The sequence below is a fragment of the Aphis gossypii genome, chromosome 2, assembly GCF_020184175.1.
Source record: "Aphis gossypii isolate Hap1 chromosome 2, ASM2018417v2, whole genome shotgun sequence".
In the NCBI taxonomy this organism is placed as follows: domain Eukaryota; kingdom Metazoa; phylum Arthropoda; class Insecta; order Hemiptera; family Aphididae; genus Aphis; species Aphis gossypii.
The window spans coordinates 53,639,781-53,660,746 of record NC_065531.1 but is presented as its reverse complement, the minus strand read 5'-3'; the positions used below and the strand labels follow the sequence as shown (position 1 = coordinate 53,660,746).

Sequence of the window (20,966 nt, the reverse complement as noted above, 5' to 3'; positions counted from 1 at the left end):
ATATTTATTGATATATATATATATTTTTTAATTTTAAAAAATCCATGAGGTTCACTGAAACTGATTTGTTCGTGAACCAAGGTACTATTAAACGAAAATATCTTGAGCATTACATTCAATTTGCCACAAAGAGATTGATCAACCATGTTAGATTTGCTGTTTACACCTTGCACTGGTGATGACTGATAAATATAGACACAGGGGCCGGGGTTTTAATTCTATTTCTTTTGATAGAGGTTATAGGTTAGCCAAGTAATCTATAACTAATATCTTAAAATCGATTTTCACCTTATAATATTTTCAACTCAACACTCATAGTCATTATTTAGGCATATCACAACTCAAAGGTATTCTCGAAAAAATGAGGTTCACTAGAGCTACGAGTATAATATGAAATAAATAAAATGAAATTACATTGTTTTATTATTATATTATTTTGTGTATATTATATTTAAAATGATAATGGAAAAAATAACAAGTAATTAACAATAATATTTTCAAAGGTAATTTTTAAATATTAAAAATTGTTGATCATAAAAATAAATAAAATTTTGATGAAGTCAAATATAAATTAAATACAATTATTTATAATAATATGATTTATCTAAATGTAATTGTAATTTTCTGGTTTGGAGTGTGATTTCTAAAATCTACACCCGATGCTTTAAACATCTTTTTAGATGCTTCAGTTTCATCTTCATTTGTACAATACACTACTTCCTTGATACCTGATTGAATAATTATTTTTGCACATTCATTACACGGAAAATGTGATACATATATGATACATTTTTGTAAACTGATAGAATTTTTATTTAACACAGCATTCATTTCAGCGTGGCATACTGAAAATATAAACGAGAATCAAATATAAATATGTATTATTTTATCAGTATAACATTAAAACATAGTCGTAAAGTTATTACTTACTATACATACGTGTATCGATTAATTTGTAATATTCATGAAAGTTATCATCGCTACATGTTGTAGGTATTCCATTACATCCAGTGCCTACGATTTTGTTGTCTGGACTAACAATACAAGCACCAACTTCAGGTAAATGATATTTACTACGTTTAGCCATCAAAAATGCTGTAGCCATGAAAAGATCATCCCAGCTGATATAATCTTTTTGATTCCTACTCAAATTATAATATTTTAATATTAGGGACTATAATTTAAATTGTATAAGTTATAACTGTACTCATTTAAAGATTTTGTTTCTGTTTCAATACTAGAAATATTGTAAATAATATCGTATACAGGTTCCAATGTAGTTTCATTAGTTAAAACAATTTGAGTTTCAGATTCATCGGCATTAATTTGAAGTTTCTCAGGTTCTCGTGTAGTTTTAAATTCAAGTGTAATATTCTGTTTTGGAGTGTAACTTCTACAATTTACATTTGATGTCATAAACATAATTTCAGATGCCATTTTTTCATTTTTATGACGTCTATTGTTATTTTTATATTTACAATACACTACATTCTTAATACCGGATTGAATAATTATTTTTGCACATTCATTACACGGAAAAAGTGATACATATATAATACACTTTTGTAAACTGATAGAATTTGTATTTAACACAGCATTCAGTTCAGCGTGGCATACTGAAAATATAAACGAGAATCAAATATAAATATGTATTATTTTATCAGTATAACATTAAAACATAGTCGTAAAAATTATTACTTACTATACGTACGTTTGTCGTTTAATTTGTCAAATTTATCTTTACCTAATGGAAAACTATCATCGCAACATCTTGTAGGCATTTCGTTATATCCAGTGCCTACGATTTTGTGGTCTGAACTAACAATACAAGCACCAACTTGAGTTACCGGATCTCTACTACGTTTAGCCATCAAAAATGCTGTTGCCATGAAAAGATCATCCCAGCTGATATAATCTTTTTGATTCCTACTCAATTTATAATATTATAATATTAGGGACTATAATTTAAATTGTATAAGTTATAACTGTACTCATTTAAAGATTTTGTTTCTATTTCAATACTAGAATTATTGTCCATAATATCGTTTACAAGTTCCAATGTAGTTTCATTAGTTAAACCAGTTTGAGCTTCAGGTCCATTGGAATTAATTTGAAGATTTAAATTACAATCAGCATTATTTGTATCTAAAACTTTAAGGATACATTTTTCAATTTTTTTAGTAAACATCAACACAATATTTTGAAAAAATTGAGAATGTGTATATACCACTTAAAAGGTGTCTTGAGAAGATAAACATTTCTGCATTTCAAATACATATATTTTTTTTTTACTTTAAATAATTTATTTGAGAATTTTTATTTATTAATATTAAAATTTGAACTATTATTTTCAGAAATATTAAAATATTATGTATACTTACATAGTAATAAAATGAATGATTGTATATTGCAATTTGTTTCACAAAGTGGATGACCATTTGGTGAAAAATTACACTATATGAAATTTTAATATTTATTACGTGAAAATATACCCACTTTATGAAATTTTTAATTTTTAATTATTTCACTAAGTGAAAAAGAACGGTTTTTATTTCATGAACTAGATAACTTATCATACATTGGACAATTTCATTAAGTGGATGCGACATATATAGTTTTTAGTTGATATAATTTAATATCCCAGGGCGTTCCCTAAATTTTTCCACTGACGTTCTTATTAGATGTAGGCAAAATACTTGTGAATCACATAACAGAAATAAATAATATTAATAATATTATTGCTTGTATTGATATTTTTAGTTTTATTTTTTAATAGTCACGTTGAAATTACGATAATTTTATCAATATTTGAAATATTTCATAGCATAATATTATGTTACATTAAAAAGGGTATACATATTAATTGTTTACATTTATACTTGTAAAAATAAAAGCTTTGTATTCTTTTGAAAACTTACGACGATTATTAATGTGTGTTGATCCAATTTTAGAACACGAAGCGCCTTCATTTTCTTCTTTCGTGGCAGAGTTATTACTTTGTAAAGATCGTTTCATTGTGAAAAAAAATTACACAATTTATTTCATTGAAATGTATATAAAGAACACGAACGCAATAAAAATATATCGTAAGTGAAACTAAACAACCACACGGGTTGAATACTTTGACAACACTGGCTAATGAACAATGACTGCGCTTTATTTGACCAGCAATTATCGTCCTTGTCTTAATTGAAAAAAATTGAATTCCGACAAAGTAAAACTCATAAAAATTGCATTTATCTACATTTGACCAGGGGTACGAAACTCCGTGCGTTGGTCGAATCAGTCGATTGTGGCCTTGACACGATTTCTGGACGAGCTTGCAAACGTTATCAATTAAATATATAAATATATATATAGTGAACGGGAACCAACTCAACTCTACGCAAAATATTCCGCCATAGTCTTGGATTCACTTTCATAATATTTGTAACCTTTGGTTTACCATCATGTTGATGTGCTAAACCATTATCTTGTTCAGACTTGAAAACTTGAAGCATCATTATAAGAAAAATTTTAAGTGCGTTTGAATTTTAAATTTTTACGAAATCGCGTAACGATAACGATTTATCCTCAAACGATTTTAAATATTTGTTATTATTCAAAAAGTATAAATACTTGAAAATTTTACCAGTTATTTAGATTGGCGTTTTCCTTACATGATTTGATTTTCAAAATATTTTGAGTTTTTTTTTGAGCTATTTATAGACAACTGAAATTTTTTTTTGAAGTGTCGATAAAATTTTTTTGGCTCTATCAAAATACTTGAAAATTTTATACAAAGTTCCTCATATGTTGTTCTCATAGTGATTAAAAAATTATAAGAATACATAGGCACAATTTTTTTTTATTAGCATTTGAAGTTCAAATTTTGACGAAAATTCGTCAAAATTAAGAATATTTGCAAATTATTTTGTAAGCATAATTCATAAAAATGTTTGTATAGGTAGCTAAGAGTTGAAAATTTAATACAAGATTTTTCATAAGCTTAACTTACAATAATTATAAAAGAACTTAAATTTTGGTGTATTCAGGCCATTAAAACATAAACCACCTTTTTCGCCAACTACTGGAAATTATATCCTAGGCTGACAAATCATCTTCATTCAGAATCGTTTTTCGTATACAATGATATCTATCATTGCATTAATTTTAACCTACCATAGTCCGAGGTCAACCCCACCCCCTAATGTACAGCAGAACGGTACCCACTAGCCCACTTTTTTATCTTTATTTAATACATTTTCCAATCAAATTTAAAATATAAAAAGATCACTAACACACGCTTATATTTCAATATATTAATTTAGTATCGTAGCGAATTTAAGATGTCAAGATAAGTTTTAAATTTTATTATATATTGTTTTATGATCACATGACTATATTGTACAAATTTTAACTTGATACCCCTCCCGAAATCAATTTCCAGTTACGGCTTTGGGTATTTGTAATGTGTTGTTTTGACAAACTTAACATGTATTGCTTTCTAAATTCCAATCATTACGCGTCAACAATAAGTGAATAAATAATATACTTGTAGATTACGTATTACAATGACAAAAATGATGAAATAAGTATAAAATTAATTTGAAAATGCTTAATAGTATTTTAATGATAACCTAATTGATATTAACAATTTGAACATAATATTATTTTATTTTGAATAAGATCTCTTCATTGTATATTGGATCAATTAATTTTTGAAGTTATTTAAGTTTTGAAAAAATGCAAGCCTTTTCACAATGTATTTTAAAACTATTTAGAATTACAAAACGTGTTTCATAATAAATTACATAATACTGAAATATACACATATATGTTAATTCATAATATTAGAATCCTTACACTTCTTGTCATTAGAAATTCCTTTTCATTCGCTTTAGTAACGTGTATTTTTTTTAGCCTGAAAATTAGGAAAACTATTGTTGAACAAATGTAAAATGTAATAATTATATTAATAATAACAATTTATTTTCAAAGTTGTGTTTATTCGAGAAGTTCCCTTTATACAGAACGCTGTATCATTATTTACGAACATGACGCAGTATATACCTCCTTCGTGTATTGTTACGAAATTATATTGTTATAATAGCGTTGATAATTATTAGGAACCGGGGGTGAATCAAATGACAAATGAGCCAAGGTTTTAGTGAGTTGGGAATGGGTTTAAATACGTCAAGAAGATTTTGTAGTAAATAGACCTGTGCACGGTGATTCGAATTGTACGACTTAATATATTATTATTATGTACATACGTGCTTAAATGTACTACATTATAAATTATTTATTTTGGATGATAAAAACAATCTGGATGGTTTAATTCAAAACCGTAAGCATCGAATCTGTTTAAATTCATACAGTTATTATATGTGTCACTTACTTAACCATACTTATTATTAAGTACCTAAGTATTTAAAAAATAAATGTAGAAAAATGTAATATTGCAATGCTTGAATCTTCGTAGAGGTAAGATGAGAGATTTAATCCTCGCCGGATCGTAATTAATCACAAGTAGACGATTTTCCGTTCATATAGGTAACGTGAAAAATCATACAAAACGTTAGACACTCGTGCGTTTACAATATTATATCAACGTACTCACATTTTTAATAAAAAAAAGTTCGCCAAAAGTCTAATATATTATATATATACCATAGTAAATGTTGGTAGGTAAACGTGCCTATAATATTATTTCGAATATTGTGCTTACAAGTTGTATGCTACACAATGTATATTGCACATAATAATACATAGGTATAAAATATACCGATATATATTTATTTAATAATATTACGTCACTTAATATATTTCACTTGTTATTTATTGACGTTCAATGGAAATGTGCAAACTGCGGGTCGATTCGACTGTGGAGAATTCGTTACGTTACGACGAGCGGATATTTGAATAATACCAGAAACGAATCGCGTGCATGCGTGTATGTGTGTCTGTGTGTACATGTACGTGTACCTATACATAAATATGTATTTTTGTCGGGTAAACGAATATCATTGTTGATCGCTGCGGTGAATTGGTATGTGTGCGTGTGGCACGTAGGTAGATATAGAGCCATATAGGTATTTTTACCGATCGGCAAGCTCGTGTACCTAAAGGTAGATTGGCAGGGACGGCGGAAGGGTTTGAGTATAAAATAAGCAAATCACGCACGTGTTTGTGGTAATCCGCTATGGGTGAAGATTTAGTCGAATTTTTGTGAGGAGGGAGTCACATTTTTTAAAATTAAGTTGACATTTAAATGGGCAAATATATTTTCATAATCACACGCCTCTACTATCTGAGTCTTACAATTTTTTGTTCCTTTTATACAAACCCTAACACACGTATTATACATAAAACACAATATATTATGAATAATAACATTATAATACTATTAATACTTATGTCAAACTCAACGTTTTTGTAATAGTGAACGATCAAAAATGTGTTTAACTTTTTATTGAATATTTTTGATAAGAAAAAAAAATACATATTTATTTCCAGAATGAGACGGGTTGCACGGGAGAGATAACTAACTGTTGATTGCAAAAACTTTCCACTATATATAGACTCCAACTTATAAAATAAACAACCATTTAAATGTTACAATAATATGTTATTCGTCAAACGATATATTTTTTTTCTGGGGATTGATAGACCCAACTAATTTGCACCACACGTCCGAGTGGAAAAGTAATGATTTACAATACACTTATTATCATCATTAAATTTATATATTTTTATTCGTCCATATTAAATACATATTATTTACAACGATCACTTACCTCTGCAAATGCCGGCCGCGCTGTAGTAGTCGTCGTACTGACATACCAGACCTTTCCTTTGGTCACACACAGCTATGCCGTCGCACGGGTCTCCGTCCTGTCGGGCGCACACGGGACAGCAACCACATCCGTCGCGGGTGTGCGGCACGCCTGGTTCACAAACCGGGTCCCTGTTGGTGCACTGGCACGGGTAGGCACAGTGGGACCGAACCTGCGTGTGGGCAAGACAGAAAAAAAATAGTAAACGAAAATGAAAAAAAAACCAACCAAAAACATTGCTTGCTAGAACATTAATTTATTGGTTGTCTACACTGCCATGTATGTATATACAAATAACAGGCATAGTAATAGGTACGATATATAATACATAAATACGATATAAATTCAATGGCTGTAGAATGGGTGAATCTATATATGGTTAACGAGTTGGTTATACAGAGCGTAATTGAAACGACTGACAAATGTAAATATCCAATTATGGAATAACTTAATAACTTAGTTGTTCCTCTGAATATGACAAATTTAAAAATATATAGTTATCATATTATAAAGAAGAAACATTTTTTTTTCATATGAATTAGAAAAAAAAAATAAGGGTAGATATGTACATTGTTATTGTACAATTATGCATATGATAAAGTTACCTAAGTGAATTATGTTTTTGAAGTTACATAATAAACCCGCTTTATATATTTTATAAACACGTGGAAATTTACCAAGCATGCTCACCTCATTTTTTAAATTAAGTGACAGATCTATTCAAATTCTGATTTTTGAACCTTACTTAGAATAGTTTAACCTAACTTAAAGACCATATTTTTAAATTCATGAGATTTTTGTAGTAATTAAAAAGTTTTTTCTGTCATCAAAATTTTCAAAGAAGTTATTCACTAAATAATTTACAGTAAAAAGGAGGTTTTTCTTTAAAAAAAAAAAAGAAGTTTGTACTACCAAAAATTAGTCCAATAGTAAAAAATAATCTTAAGCACTTGAAAAACGGACTTAAAAAATTTAAATATTACATAACATTTATTTCTGATAATAGAACAAATGAATTGGTAGTTTAGTGAATCGTCCTGTATAAATTAACGATGACGACGGGAAAATCTACCTGCGAAGCCCAGTTAGGGTGAGAGGTGGGAGCGGTACGTATTGTCAGCCGCCGGATATTTCTCGGACTTTGCAGGGTCACTATATTTAATACGGACATACATAATGTGCATATATATTATAGATACCTCGTGGCTCGGGCAATAAAACAAACGAAATCCACCCTCTCAAACAGTTCAGCTTGCCTACGAAAATTTATCTGCTCGGTCCGTTTTGTGCGAGGACGATTGTCCAGAGTATTATCCCGCAGACTTTTGCAGTTTAATTTCCGAGCGGTTTCCGCCCCAATCGTCATAATATTATTATCACACAACGGGCTTTAATAATATAATCGATGTTCGCTTCTTACAAACACACTTGCCTACTTGCAATAATTTTAAGTTTTTCAACTTAAACCCGTCAGCAAATCTTTAATTTTTTGTTTCAGTTTATTTATTTATTTTTGTCGGGAGGAGAGGGCCTTAGTACGTCTCGTCATTAATTGCTCCTGCTGGTCCTGCGCTTACCACGCCAAAAGTCGGCCGTGAGCGTTTCTTTGGCAACTAACGTAAATAGGTCGTCAAGAATCGTTTCAGAGCGGCGGCGAGCCAATTTGGCTCATGATTGTCGTCGCACCGTTCCCAGTTGCTATCAATAAGTCTTAATTCTTAATGTCTCACGCCACCTCACAACGGCTTATTATACATAATGTATTATAATAAAATAGTCAAAACATGATCGATGGACTCGGTTGGTGACAAGACGTACGCACCTATATATTATATTCATATCAACGATTTTGTAATTTCGCCAAAACTGATATTATACAGACTCGATCGATGTCGCGTTTGTAATACACTCGCATAAGTATTGCGCTTGCGTATACATATTTAAGTTGCAAATTACAATATTTGAATATTCCAGCACAATATTATTGTTTTTTCGATTATTTATGAGGGTTAAGTAGTTTATACTTAACATAATATTACTGTTACTATTGTTGTACCAAAATATCAACATTTTGATTTATAATATATAATTTTAAACCATTTAATTCACCACTACATATAGTCATGGGGATTATGTGAAATAATATATATATGTATATATATATTTATTTATTGTTCTAGTTGAAAATATGTTTATTCCAATTTTATGTTAATGTACAATGTACACATTAAATAAATGAAAAGAAAAATTCTAAAATATAAAGTATATAATATATAGGTACATCATAATATACTGAATGTAATTTATTCATAAATATCATTGTAATAAATATATTTCATGGAATATTCTACATTTATTTGCGACTATATTTTACTACGAGTGAGACAAAACATAAGTCAAATATTATAAAAAAAAATATATATTTTTGATTCGTTCTTTGTTTGGATACTGTACTTTTGTTGATCATATAAATGTATATAAAAGTTGTACGTTTTCTATGATGCAAAATAATACGATATGGAAGCAATACGCTGGAGTGTTATTGGATTAAGGTACCTGTGAAGAGATTTACACGATGCTTTATGTCAGACAAAACATGTGTTCCATTTGAAAATTTGCTATCGGCACTTGAAGTATAGCGATTTCTCTCGTTGTACGGTTTAATGCTAACCTAATTTTATCATAACATAATATTTCTCGTTAAACTCGAATAACTTTTAAACTGAAAATATAAGTAATAATAACAATATTGTAATTAAATAGTACACTTTTATTCACATCTATTTTTTTACCATTGGGTATGAACCGATGATTACGATTTACTTTTTTTTTTCATCGAGTAATTTGAGTTCAGTATTGTTTTAAATTCCATTACAAACACTCACTGAGAGTACAACATAGGCTATACTCAATAAGTATTTATTTTATATTTTCTATTAAATATTGTCTCGTTACAAATTCCAAATGGATACTAATAATAATTGTTTTTTAACAACCATGTAAATATGCTGCAATATGCAATTCCTACTTACTAAGTATTAACGCAGATATTGCGCTTTGAATATTAAGTACTCTTTAAAAAATTTTAACATTGAATAAAATTGTTCTATTTAAAAGTGGGTGAGTAGTGTTAACTTTAAATGTAATTAATTCGAATAAGTTTAAAGTATACATAATTTTAGATAACAGGTTTATTTTTTGAAACTTTGTGGGTTATTAGGTTTTTAGACATCACATAATACAGGTATCCATATTATCTTCATCCATTAATCTGTCCATAGTTATTAATACTTAGTTATAGTTACTGTTGTTGATTTTGTCAACAAGGAGATAGATATCATTCTTAACATTATTACCATAAATGTTTTTATAATATAATAAGCATATTATGGTTTTATAATTATTGTGATTATTTAAAGCACAACACGATCAGAAATCAACAACCGGTCTCTGTAGCTTTTTTTTTATATTTTGCTAGTATGATATTATTATAAATTACAATTAATGATTATGTTTTGTTATTTTTAAGAACGGGATAGAATTTATTTATTTATTTTTAATTTATTAAGTTATAGCTTATAAAATGCCGTTATATAAATATGCAATTATTGGTATTAAAAGTAAGATGATAAATATTTCGATTTTTAAATATAAATATAAAATGAATTACAAAATTATTTTAAGTTTAAAGATGGAATTTTAGTGTTTATTGTTCAAAATATTTTAGAAAGCTAGACTTAACAACAAATAACTAATGATAGATTTTGTAATTTTGTAATTTGATTTAATATGTAATGGCGTTTTTTATTTTTTTTTTACTATATGTATTTATGATATATATATATATATATATATATTTATTTAAAAATGATTCCTAAGGATCACAAACAGTATATTTGCTTAGTAGGATAAAGATTTATATTCATTATATTAATTAATTAGGTACCTTAATAAACTGATAATAAAAATAAAAGATTTTGGTGCTAATTTTTTATGTGAGCAGTTATACAGCAGCCATTAATGATACTCATTATACTTGTAATAATATGAAAATATATTTGCACTTAATATATTTTGAAAAAAAGTAAAAACTTATACTATTATAAGCTCAGAATCATTTTTTTTTTTTTACATTAATTTCGATGTTACATTATAATAATACCCTGTTATTATGGGCAGAAACAAAAAAAAACATCTTGTATGTACAATAATCAGTGTCTATATCTGATTTTTTTTTTGTGTTATTTTAAATTACGTTGTTTGTAATGCAACGCAAATATGTCAATTATAAAAGTAAAAAAAAATCACCTTCCGTTAACCTTTTCAGTGCCCATGACGCACCGGTGCGTTATTACAAAACACCATCCATACGCCCATGACGCACCCGTGCGTTTCATATGATTGTTCATTATATAATATTGATAAGAACATTTGAATGGTACTGCCATCTAGTGCTCGTCTTTGCGAATTCAGTGGTTTTTTTTTTTTTTTTTTATCACAATATTTAAAGAAGTTATGAGAAGATAATCATATTTTTCTTATCAGGGGTTCTCAAAATTTTGTTTTTATAAAAGATGTTTGCTTATTATTTATACTAAAAAACGATATTGTAATTTAGGAAACCCTGGCTCATCAACATATATTAGCTAATTACTTAGAAATTAATTGGTGAATATTTTTTTTTTTTTTATGGAACTAGTTTATTCAGTGAGTATAAAATTATCAAATGGGTTGAAGATAAAAAAAAAATAAAAAAAACCTGGGCCTGTGGTTGTGCCATTGCAAAATGTGTCTGGGCACTGAAAAGGTTAACAATATTATAGAGTTAATACAAATTTAAATGAAACTTTTTAATCTACAGGAAAAAATTATATTATACACTTATACAAGTCTATTGTAATGAGTATGCATTTTAAAAATTATTGTATACCTACATATTTAGACAATGTTATTGTTGTTGTTTTTTATTGAAAAGACGTGATTTAATATTAACTATTAGTGACTTGTGGATCGCTGTAAAAATGTTAAATTTTGACATTGTACGTTCAATGTTCATATTATTTTTATAATGTAGTAAATATGGATAGAATATAAAAATTATAATTTATTATTATATGAAAACTTAACGTTTTGTGTAGGAGTTAAAAAAAATATTAATAATATCGTTATTTGTTTGTTATAAAGCGAACAAAATAAATTTTTTTATGTCATAAACATTATAACATACCTAATATATTATATTATATCATATTGATGTATAGTTTATATTTCAGAATATTATTTAGTACAAATTGTCGACATAATTTGTATTATGTATGATGTTATTTTGTTACAATCGTATAATACAATGTTAAGTTTTTTTATTATATCTAAGTTAATTTGTAATTTATAAAAGTTATATAATAAAAATAATTTTATTCTTTAATTATTTAATTATTTGTCCGAGGGCAATGAAAATATTAAGCTTTATTGCAAAAAAGAAAACAAAGAAAATAAATTGAGCTCATTTAATATGATTGAATTTTCTTTATTTTAACTAAGTTACTTTATATAATTATGTCAAGGTTAACCTACTGCGATATAAAGAAAATCCGAATGATACATTTATAGTTGAATTATCTATATACATTTTTTTATTCATAATAATATGCTAATAAATAACATATATTATACTTTTATGGGATCAGAGATTATTTTTATTAAACTTCTTATTTATACGTAACATTTATACATATTTATAGTATTAGAAATATAATCTAAGTAATTAACAATAAATTATACGAGTTTTTACTAGTACGGATTTAATTTAAAATTTACATATAAAATATTTTAGTCTCTAGATATTATTTCGTAACCATTGATACAATTTAATTGAAAAAAAAAATGAATACATTATACAAGTTAGTTTATAAAATTATAAATGAAATAATGTTTAATGTTTATGTACTTCAATAAGCCTTTCTTCTTTTGTCAAAGATAAATCGTATATATTTTAACAAATATATAAGTGACTATGTATAATCATACTTTTCGTTTGAAATATTTTAAATGGAAAATCAATTTAGTGTAATATAAATGTATAATAAACTTTTAAAACGTATCGTATTTAAAAGTTTTAAATACAATTCAATGATGTACTTCTGTTGAAATTTCATTAATTCATATCACCAAAAACAAGTAAGAGTATTAAAAGAAAATATTTACAAAAAATAAAAAATAAAATTTAATATGAATCTGAGCGGTCTTATAAATATATATTTAAATATTTAAAGTATAAAGTATTTTTCTATAAGAATTTCAAAAATAAATATCTTAATACATAGGTTTATAAGATGTTATACATTGTATTTACCATTTAATATATTCTTCCTTTAATTGAAATATACTACCTGTATTCAAAATATTATTTTTAAACTAGGTGATCAATTATATTCTTATGGTTAAATCAGATTTAAAATGTTTATAATAAGTTATCACTAAGCACATGCATAATAGATAATTTATTTCATAAAACGGATATAACTACATGTTTGAATAAATTATCATTATTTTTAAAGTTTTCCCAGTGGTTATAACAGTATATAACTATAATAATAGCTTTATATCATAAGCTGTGTATACCCCCCCCCCCCCCCCTTTACCCATGAGTATTTGATAAATCCACGACCCATTGTTTTAAAACAATATGAAGTGTACTTCTAAAATAAAATAATTTTAGCTCTTTAATTTTTTTTTTTTTTTTTTTAATCTTAATTTAATATAGCTAGTATACTACACTTATGATTTTTAGTTTTAAAAGTCTAAAAAGAAAATCAAAAATACCATTTATTATATATTAATTAAAATATGTATAATAGGCGTGTTCCGGATGAATAGCAGTGATTTATTTTAGTACCAATATCATAAATTACAAATCACACTTAATGTTTTTTTTTACGATTTGTACATTTTTTAATTTATATTAATAGTTAAATTTTGATGAACCGCTGGATCGTAAAATAATCGTAATACGTTTATATCGACGTTTCGAAAATGGTATGAAAACTGTAAGTTATTTATATATTTCTATCGTATCCTCTTCATGAAAAGACATTTGATTAAATAGAAAATTAAAACGTGTCAGTCGATCCATGACGACAGTCTGTAAAACTGAAATGGAATTTGGTGTATTTTACATTAAATAAAAAATAATTTGACATTCGTTCCGCGATTGCTCCAGTCTACCAGAAAATACGACGTTAATACGTAAAATAGAAACCAGAAAGCAATGTCATATTGACTTTTACAATGTATAGGGGCTTGCTCGTTTTATAAAACATTGCCTATTAATTATTATAGATTCTGTTTTGTAAATAAGTTCGTTTTGCAGACGCGGTGAGAATAAAAAATAATAATAAACTAATCAGAACCCGATGTACATATCGCATAACTATCGTAGGAATGCTTGACGTAAGGCGTTTTCCGGAATTCGTTTGAAATGGAAATAAGCAAAAATTAATTTTTACCCAGAAAACGTTTACCGGTCGGTGTCAAAAGTATTCGTGCAAGCGTATCCGGCAAAATTTTTGGAATTCCATTAGGTACGCAGGGTTTGGCAGTGAAAAATAAAATAAAACTGTAAGACGGGGAGAACGAATAAACGAAGGAAAACAACGATGTACGAAAGAAAAGGTGTCGGGGACACATTTCTAAGGCGTCCCGGCGTGTGTGCAATTTTGCAGACGCATCCGCATGTGAGGTGTAGTTCTTTGAAATACGTGCGACGGAATATAACGCGTGAACAACGTATTGTTGTTTAATCGGCATGCGTACATATTTTATTATGGCACGGTAACACCGAGACAGAAAGTGTCTGCGTATTGTGTGGGGAAGTGGTATGAGGTCGTGTCTTTTGTGACATAGGTATATATATACAACGATGAATGGTTGGCAATGTCGGGTGTTAATATAATAATGTGATGAACTGATAACAAATGCTTTTTTCTAATAATAATATACTTATGAATAATTGTGGTGTACACGTCAAAACTACGTTAAACGGACTTATTGCACGGCTACACGATACAGTTTTCACATCAATATTATAATATAGTCTTTGTCACTCGTTTCCCGAACTATAATACTGTTATCAAAGATATACTTAAAAATCGATGCACATTTCAATTGGATTGTTGATGGCAGTTTACTAAATTTTTGAAATTTCGTGTCAAAATCATGTTGGGGCGTGTCGATCAACAATTTAAAACACTTATCCGTAGGTCAAAGTAATCTTCACCAAATTTTATACGGCATGATCATTTTATAGATTTATAATTTTCATTATATAATATAGTTACTAACTATAATCGACCACTTTGCTGCCCGTAAAAATGCAACCATGTTAAATACTAACGTTTAGAATAATGCAAGTGGAAATCTTAAAATTTCAAAATGAATACATAAATTAATCTGACCATGAAATCGTTATGCGTTCGATAACCATATTTTTTATCATAATTAGACGTCAATTTTTTTAGATCGATTTTAGTTCTTGGTTAGCATTGCCGTGCTTCACGCCGTGAGTCTAGTTCTCTGGATGTTTCAACAGTTCTTTAGTAAAAGCTCTGATCCAGTCAGTTTTGCAACTTAAGTATCGTCCTTAAGATGTTTAATAAGATCTAATTCTAATCAATTACTGCTTTTTGTCATTCATGTTATCGAGATAATAAATTAACAAACAAATTGTATTTTATAACGTTTTTAATGTTTATCCCTTATAACCCATTAGGGGTGGAATTTTACTAAAATCTTTCTTAGCGGACATTTCCTACATATTTATTACTCACCTACAAAATTCAATTTCAAAATGTTTTTGTGTATTAAGTGAATGAAAGTTGAATGAAATTCACTTTCAGCGTTAGTTTTTGAAGATCACAATTGTCATATTTTTAGTAATATACACAATGGGATCAATTAGAATAGCTGTATTACCATTTATATTGTTTAAAAATATTATCGAAACGCGAAAAAAATATTAGATATTCCTACTTTTGTTTGTAATTCAAATAATTTTTTTTAAAAACTGCATAAATTAGTAATATATCTTAAATATTATTTTACATTATGTTTTCAAACAAGGTATATATTTTTACAAAGAAATATAGTTTTTTTTCTGTCGATTATGCGTTTAACGTGTTCGTACAATCTTTAATGTCTATTTCATTTGGATTATTTAAAAGGCGTACTGTTATTATTAATAATGTATCGTGTTAAAATTATAGTTAAGTTATTTCCTATTGGGTTCTTCGACCGTTGATCAGAGTAAGATTTCATACTATTATAAATATTATTTAATTCACGTCCAGACTTAAACCGTAGTTAATAATATTATGTTAGTATTATAAGTATAGTTACAAGATAAAAATCGCTGGAGTATATTCGATTTTTCAACACAAAAATATAAAATTTGTCCGAAATCTTTTCGTTATTGATCAAGATTAAACGAAATAAGCCCAAAGCACCCGGTAGGAAATCACTTGAGTTTCCGGCGTACATGAGAAGGCAAGTGTAATTGATTCAGGAATGATATTAACATCATCCTTTTTAATAACGCGGTTATATTGTAGTCGTTTAGTAAAGTATATATATATGTGAACTCCCCGTATTATAATCTATACACGGATAGCACTGTCTGCCGATGTTTTACAAGTATAAAGGAAACTCGTACTGTATTATTATTACTATTACTGACAAGTTACAACGAGCGATTTCCTGTTATGACGTTTTTCCGGATATATTATATTATTATTCGTATACATTTCGTATAACGCGCACCATTCTCGTATTTCTCTGCAACAACCGATCCTTTTGCACATACGTTTTCTAGCTAAATCATATACTCCACGAGTACGGTGCACGAGAGTAGCCTGTTCGGTTGTGGGTAGATGGAGGCCGTCAATTTTACGTCCTATACACGTACTATAATATACCCACAAACAAACGTAGTGAGATAAGAGAAAACGTCAGCCCCCGGGACAGGCTTAAAAACTCAAAAGTAAATATGAAAAAAAGAACCCCCAAATAATACTAGTGAATGCATTACAGCAATTGACTGCCTACCCTATACGTGTGTACTGTGTATACTCACAATAGTATATTATCTGGCCAGAAGGGGAGGTAGAATTTGTCTCTGTATCTCTCTATTTCTCTTTTTTTTCTCTATACACCTCTCTCACACCATACGCACGTCTATATATTCATCATATATATTATTATGTTATTCCACCACCAACACCGACACCGAGCCGTTCAGAATACGATACCCTAGAGCACGTTTAGGCTAATGATATGCACACATCATCCTTTTGAATGATCTATGTGCACATATATTATAGGTACACTCGTGCATGTGAAATGTAATAACTAATAATACACAAACAAAATAAACACAGACAGTTTTCGTCGTCGCATTATGGAGTGTGTCAATAGGTATTTGATATATCGTCAACTTATGTTAGGTTATGGTGGTACGATATATAGTTCGTAAAAAAAAAAAAAAATACACGTTTACCGAATGATTAACCAATTACGTTTATCTCAGTTTTTATTATAATGATCTGTTTATTCAAATTTTTAACATTATTAAATACCTACTCTATTTTTAATACATAGAATTATTATGCAGTATTATGGGTGTTAAGCGCTTGTAGCGATACAAAATTATTACGTCAATAAATAATTATATTTAGGATATAAATGATTTTTAAGTACTAAACTATATGCCGTATCTATTTTATATTTTGTGTATTATCATCGATATTAAGATTTATGAATTTACATATTATTATAATACATTTTTTCACAAATGTGATTTGGCAGTACTCGAGTTGGTCTCTAAATTAGTATCTTTTTAGGGCTTTTTTGAAATGGTGCATAAAGATAAATATTTTTAAATAACTTATAAATACAAACAAATTTTTTTCGTATAATTATTAGTATAAATTTTCGATTTCGTTTTGGATACATAACATTAATAATAAATTAATAAATACTTAACCAATCATACTATGTATAAATATATAATAATTTATTGGTTTATTATTAAGTTTCGATAAGTAAAAGTAAAATTAACCTTTAAATTTGAGATATAATCGGGGGTGTATTCTATATACATTATACAATATACACAAAATACACATATGTTTGGGTTTACGGTGTTTTTCCGGCGTCATTCATCGTTCTATATTATAGATTATACATAATAATGTATAAGTACATAAAACAATACAAACAATACCATCGAAATCAGATCGTATTAAAATACTCACTTGAATGATGTATCACACGAAATTTCCATAATGTTACACGCGTATAATACATCATCAGTCCGATGCCAAAAATCGCTCGTGCAACGACGTATTGTGTGACGATTAAATGCAGATTTCATTCCTTATCTTATGTGATGCAGTTGGTTTCTGGTACATCGTGTTATAAATTTTAATAACTATACCGTACATACCGTCATAGCATTATTATAATAGCGGTTTGTCAATTTTAATATTGTAGTGGGCATATTTTACCCGACTGTGAAACCTACAAATGTTTTTTTTTCCACTGATAATCATCTGATGCTAATAAATCTGATCAAATTATTGGTGTGATTTTAAACACAGGTACATCAAAATATTAAAATAGAAAATTGTTTTAACATGATAAATTCAGTCGACCATAATAAAAAATAGTTTATGTTAATCGAGTTTTTAAACTCACGACACAAGTTTTTATAAATCGATTAAAAAACAATTCGGTTGTCTAAACGTTCTATACAAGTGTTCTAAGCATCAATTATAAAGATTAAATTGAAAGTCTTATGAAACTTTTTTTCTTTTAAATTTAAAATAGAAAAAAAATTACCGTCTGTATTTTATATAATATATTAAGCAAATGTGTTGTAAAAAGAAAAATATAGATGTGGTGGCGCTCGGTGTGTGCTTAGCATACCCCTCCGGGATGGCGTATAGGTATCGAATATATTATGTGGTATATCGTACTACCTGTATGTATATATATTGTATGGGGACCTATCGTCGAAAGTATTAAACTTGTGTCCGCTCTATTCAAATTTATAGCGGATCACAAAGATCGGAAGTATTAAAATGAATACATTCGTCAAATATTTTCGACATACCTCATATTGGGATTTTTAGTCGTGTGTCCATTACGATTTGTCGTAATATCGTTTATCGTTAAAACTAGTTGTCAAAGAGCACTTTTTATACTATTTTATTAGACTGAGCTACCATTGCGCCTTAAACGTTATTCACCAACCATGTCATATGTATATTCATGTATGTCAATTTGGTGCTTCGTGGGTAGGTTAGATTAGGAGATCATTTTACGGAATTCTTTATTATTAATTTCTGAATTTCACAAGATCGATAAAAGTTGTTGGTTTGTGACGTATTGATGTTATGTAAAAATAAAATAATTCAGGTAAATTATACTAACTTAATTTCTTAGGTCTATGTTATATTGTAATTATTTTTAAGCGATATTCTAGTATAAATAAAATAAAAATAATTTAAATTAAATTATTATACTTATATATATATATACATAATATTATTATACACACTAGTTTAAAAATTAATACGAAAGAGATAAAAAAAAAAAAAAAAACATTTGTAGAATTTTTTATAGTTTTAAAACTCAATTGTTATATTCAAATAATATAAACTATTCTTTGTATGAATATCATCAATTAAGTAATTAGTCTGTATACGTTTCAGTTGTTTTAATATGCAAATGTACTGTGTCTGTATGTTATTATAATTTATCTGTCAATTTGATTAAATCTCATTGAGCAAAATTACTTTTGAATTCTATTACACTACTTAATTTGTATTAATATTTTTTGTTGTTGTTTCAAGTAGATTAAACCTCGATTTTCGGATATTATTATAATAACTTAACTACGTATACTGAATATTGTTAACTTATTAATTTTTCTTATAGTAACATAACAAACTTTATTATTATTATTCATTGATATATTTTACATTTATATTTTAAGTAAATTTAGTGATTTGTTGACAGTTAATACACACTATCTTAACTTTTATTAACGTTTTATAGATTTTTTATATTTATATTTACTTTTGTGTCACTTGACTTCACTTATATTACTTATTTAATTACTTAGAAATTAATGTTATACTTGATTTTTTTTTTTTAATAATAAAGCTCATTTGTAATTTTAATTGTATACATAAAAAATTCTTAGAATATTATGCTGATTCGAAATAGAAGAAGTGTTATTGAAGATTAGGTTACTACCTACTTTAAGGATGTAAACTTAGTGTTGAGCCTGGAATTTTTTTTTACAATCCATTGGTTGACAACTAAAATCTATAGTCATTATTAATATCTATGAACAAAAGACCTTTTTTTCTTTTTAATACAACTTATGATATTGCAAGTATTATAATATGTTCAAAATCTTTTGATTATTACACAAAAACCTTATAAATTGTATCTACAGTGGAATCTCGATAACTCGAAGGAATGCCTTGGTCTCTGTTTTACATTATACATTTTCTATATTTTTTATAAGTCAAATTTTCGATAACTCGAATTTTTTTTCACCCCCAACCGATTCGAGTTATCCAGGTTTCATTATTTCATATATTACTATGGTTATTTGTTAAGCATAAATAAAATAAATGAAATATCAATACTCTATAAACTTTATTTTAATAATAATGAATTACCTATATTATATAAATGTAATAATAAGATTAATTTTGATATAATATTATAAAACTTATAACATAAGTATTAATTATTGAACTATTTTTTTGAAATATTTTTACAAATTTAATATTATGTTTATAGGTGTTGTATATTATTTTGTTTTTTTTTTGTGTATATAGTGACTGTTATAAGAAAACTTTTTACTACTTTTTTAATGTATATTTTTTCGGCATAGGTATTATTTACATATTTTATATTATAAAAAAAATTTTATTTTGTTCAATGTTTTTTGTTATAAACTTCGCAATAGTTTTTTTTTAAAAAAAATTCAATAGTCATATAAATGTTGTCTTTAAGATATTATTTTTAGATATTTATAAATAATGTATATAATTATGTGTATTTGTTCTCTTTGTA

At 27.3% G+C, this 20,966-nt stretch overlaps 2 protein-coding genes across 7 annotated transcripts in view; both read right to left on the bottom strand.

Moving 5' to 3' along the window:
* Positions 1-20,966, bottom strand: part of LOC114131105 (CCN family member 5) — a 261,031-nt gene that overhangs the window by 48,974 nt on the left and 191,091 nt on the right. For all 3 annotated transcript variants that reach the window (XM_050202302.1, XM_027996246.2, XM_050202301.1), the window contains one exon: positions 6,780-6,990. In XM_050202302.1, the coding sequence (XP_050058259.1) occupies positions 6,780-6,990 (211 nt within the window). The remainder of the gene's footprint in view (positions 1-6,779; positions 6,991-20,966) is intronic.
* On the bottom strand, positions 401-3,416 carry LOC114131104 (uncharacterized). Of its 4 annotated transcripts, none has more exons than XM_050202305.1 (6): positions 2,919-3,416; positions 1,992-2,151; positions 1,703-1,926; positions 1,208-1,616; positions 940-1,142; positions 401-845 (listed from the first exon to the last, which is right to left on the bottom strand). In XM_050202305.1, exons 1-6 carry the CDS (start codon positions 3,013-3,015, stop codon positions 601-603), a joined length of 1,338 nt encoding a protein of 445 aa, XP_050058262.1. In that variant the 5' UTR covers positions 3,016-3,416; the 3' UTR covers positions 401-600. The 4 variants fall into 4 exon arrangements, with proteins under 4 accessions (XP_050058262.1, XP_050058263.1, XP_050058261.1 ...); XM_050202306.1 differs by having other exon boundaries at positions 931-1,142; positions 1,712-1,926; positions 2,919-3,412; XM_050202304.1 differs by having other exon boundaries at positions 931-1,142; positions 1,992-2,145; positions 2,919-3,410.

Coding starts and splice junctions, on each gene's coding strand:
- LOC114131104 (XM_050202303.1), bottom strand. CDS start 3,015: ATGAAACGATCTTTACAAAGTAATAACTCTGCCACGAAAGAAGAAAAT. Junction 2,152..2,918: donor AACACACATTAATAATCGTC/GTAAGTTTTCAA, acceptor GTATCCTTAAAG/TTTTAGATACAAATAATGCT. Junction 1,927..1,991: donor GAAACAAAATCTTTAAATGA/GTACAGTTATAA, acceptor TAAATTGAGTAG/GAATCAAAAAGATTATATCA.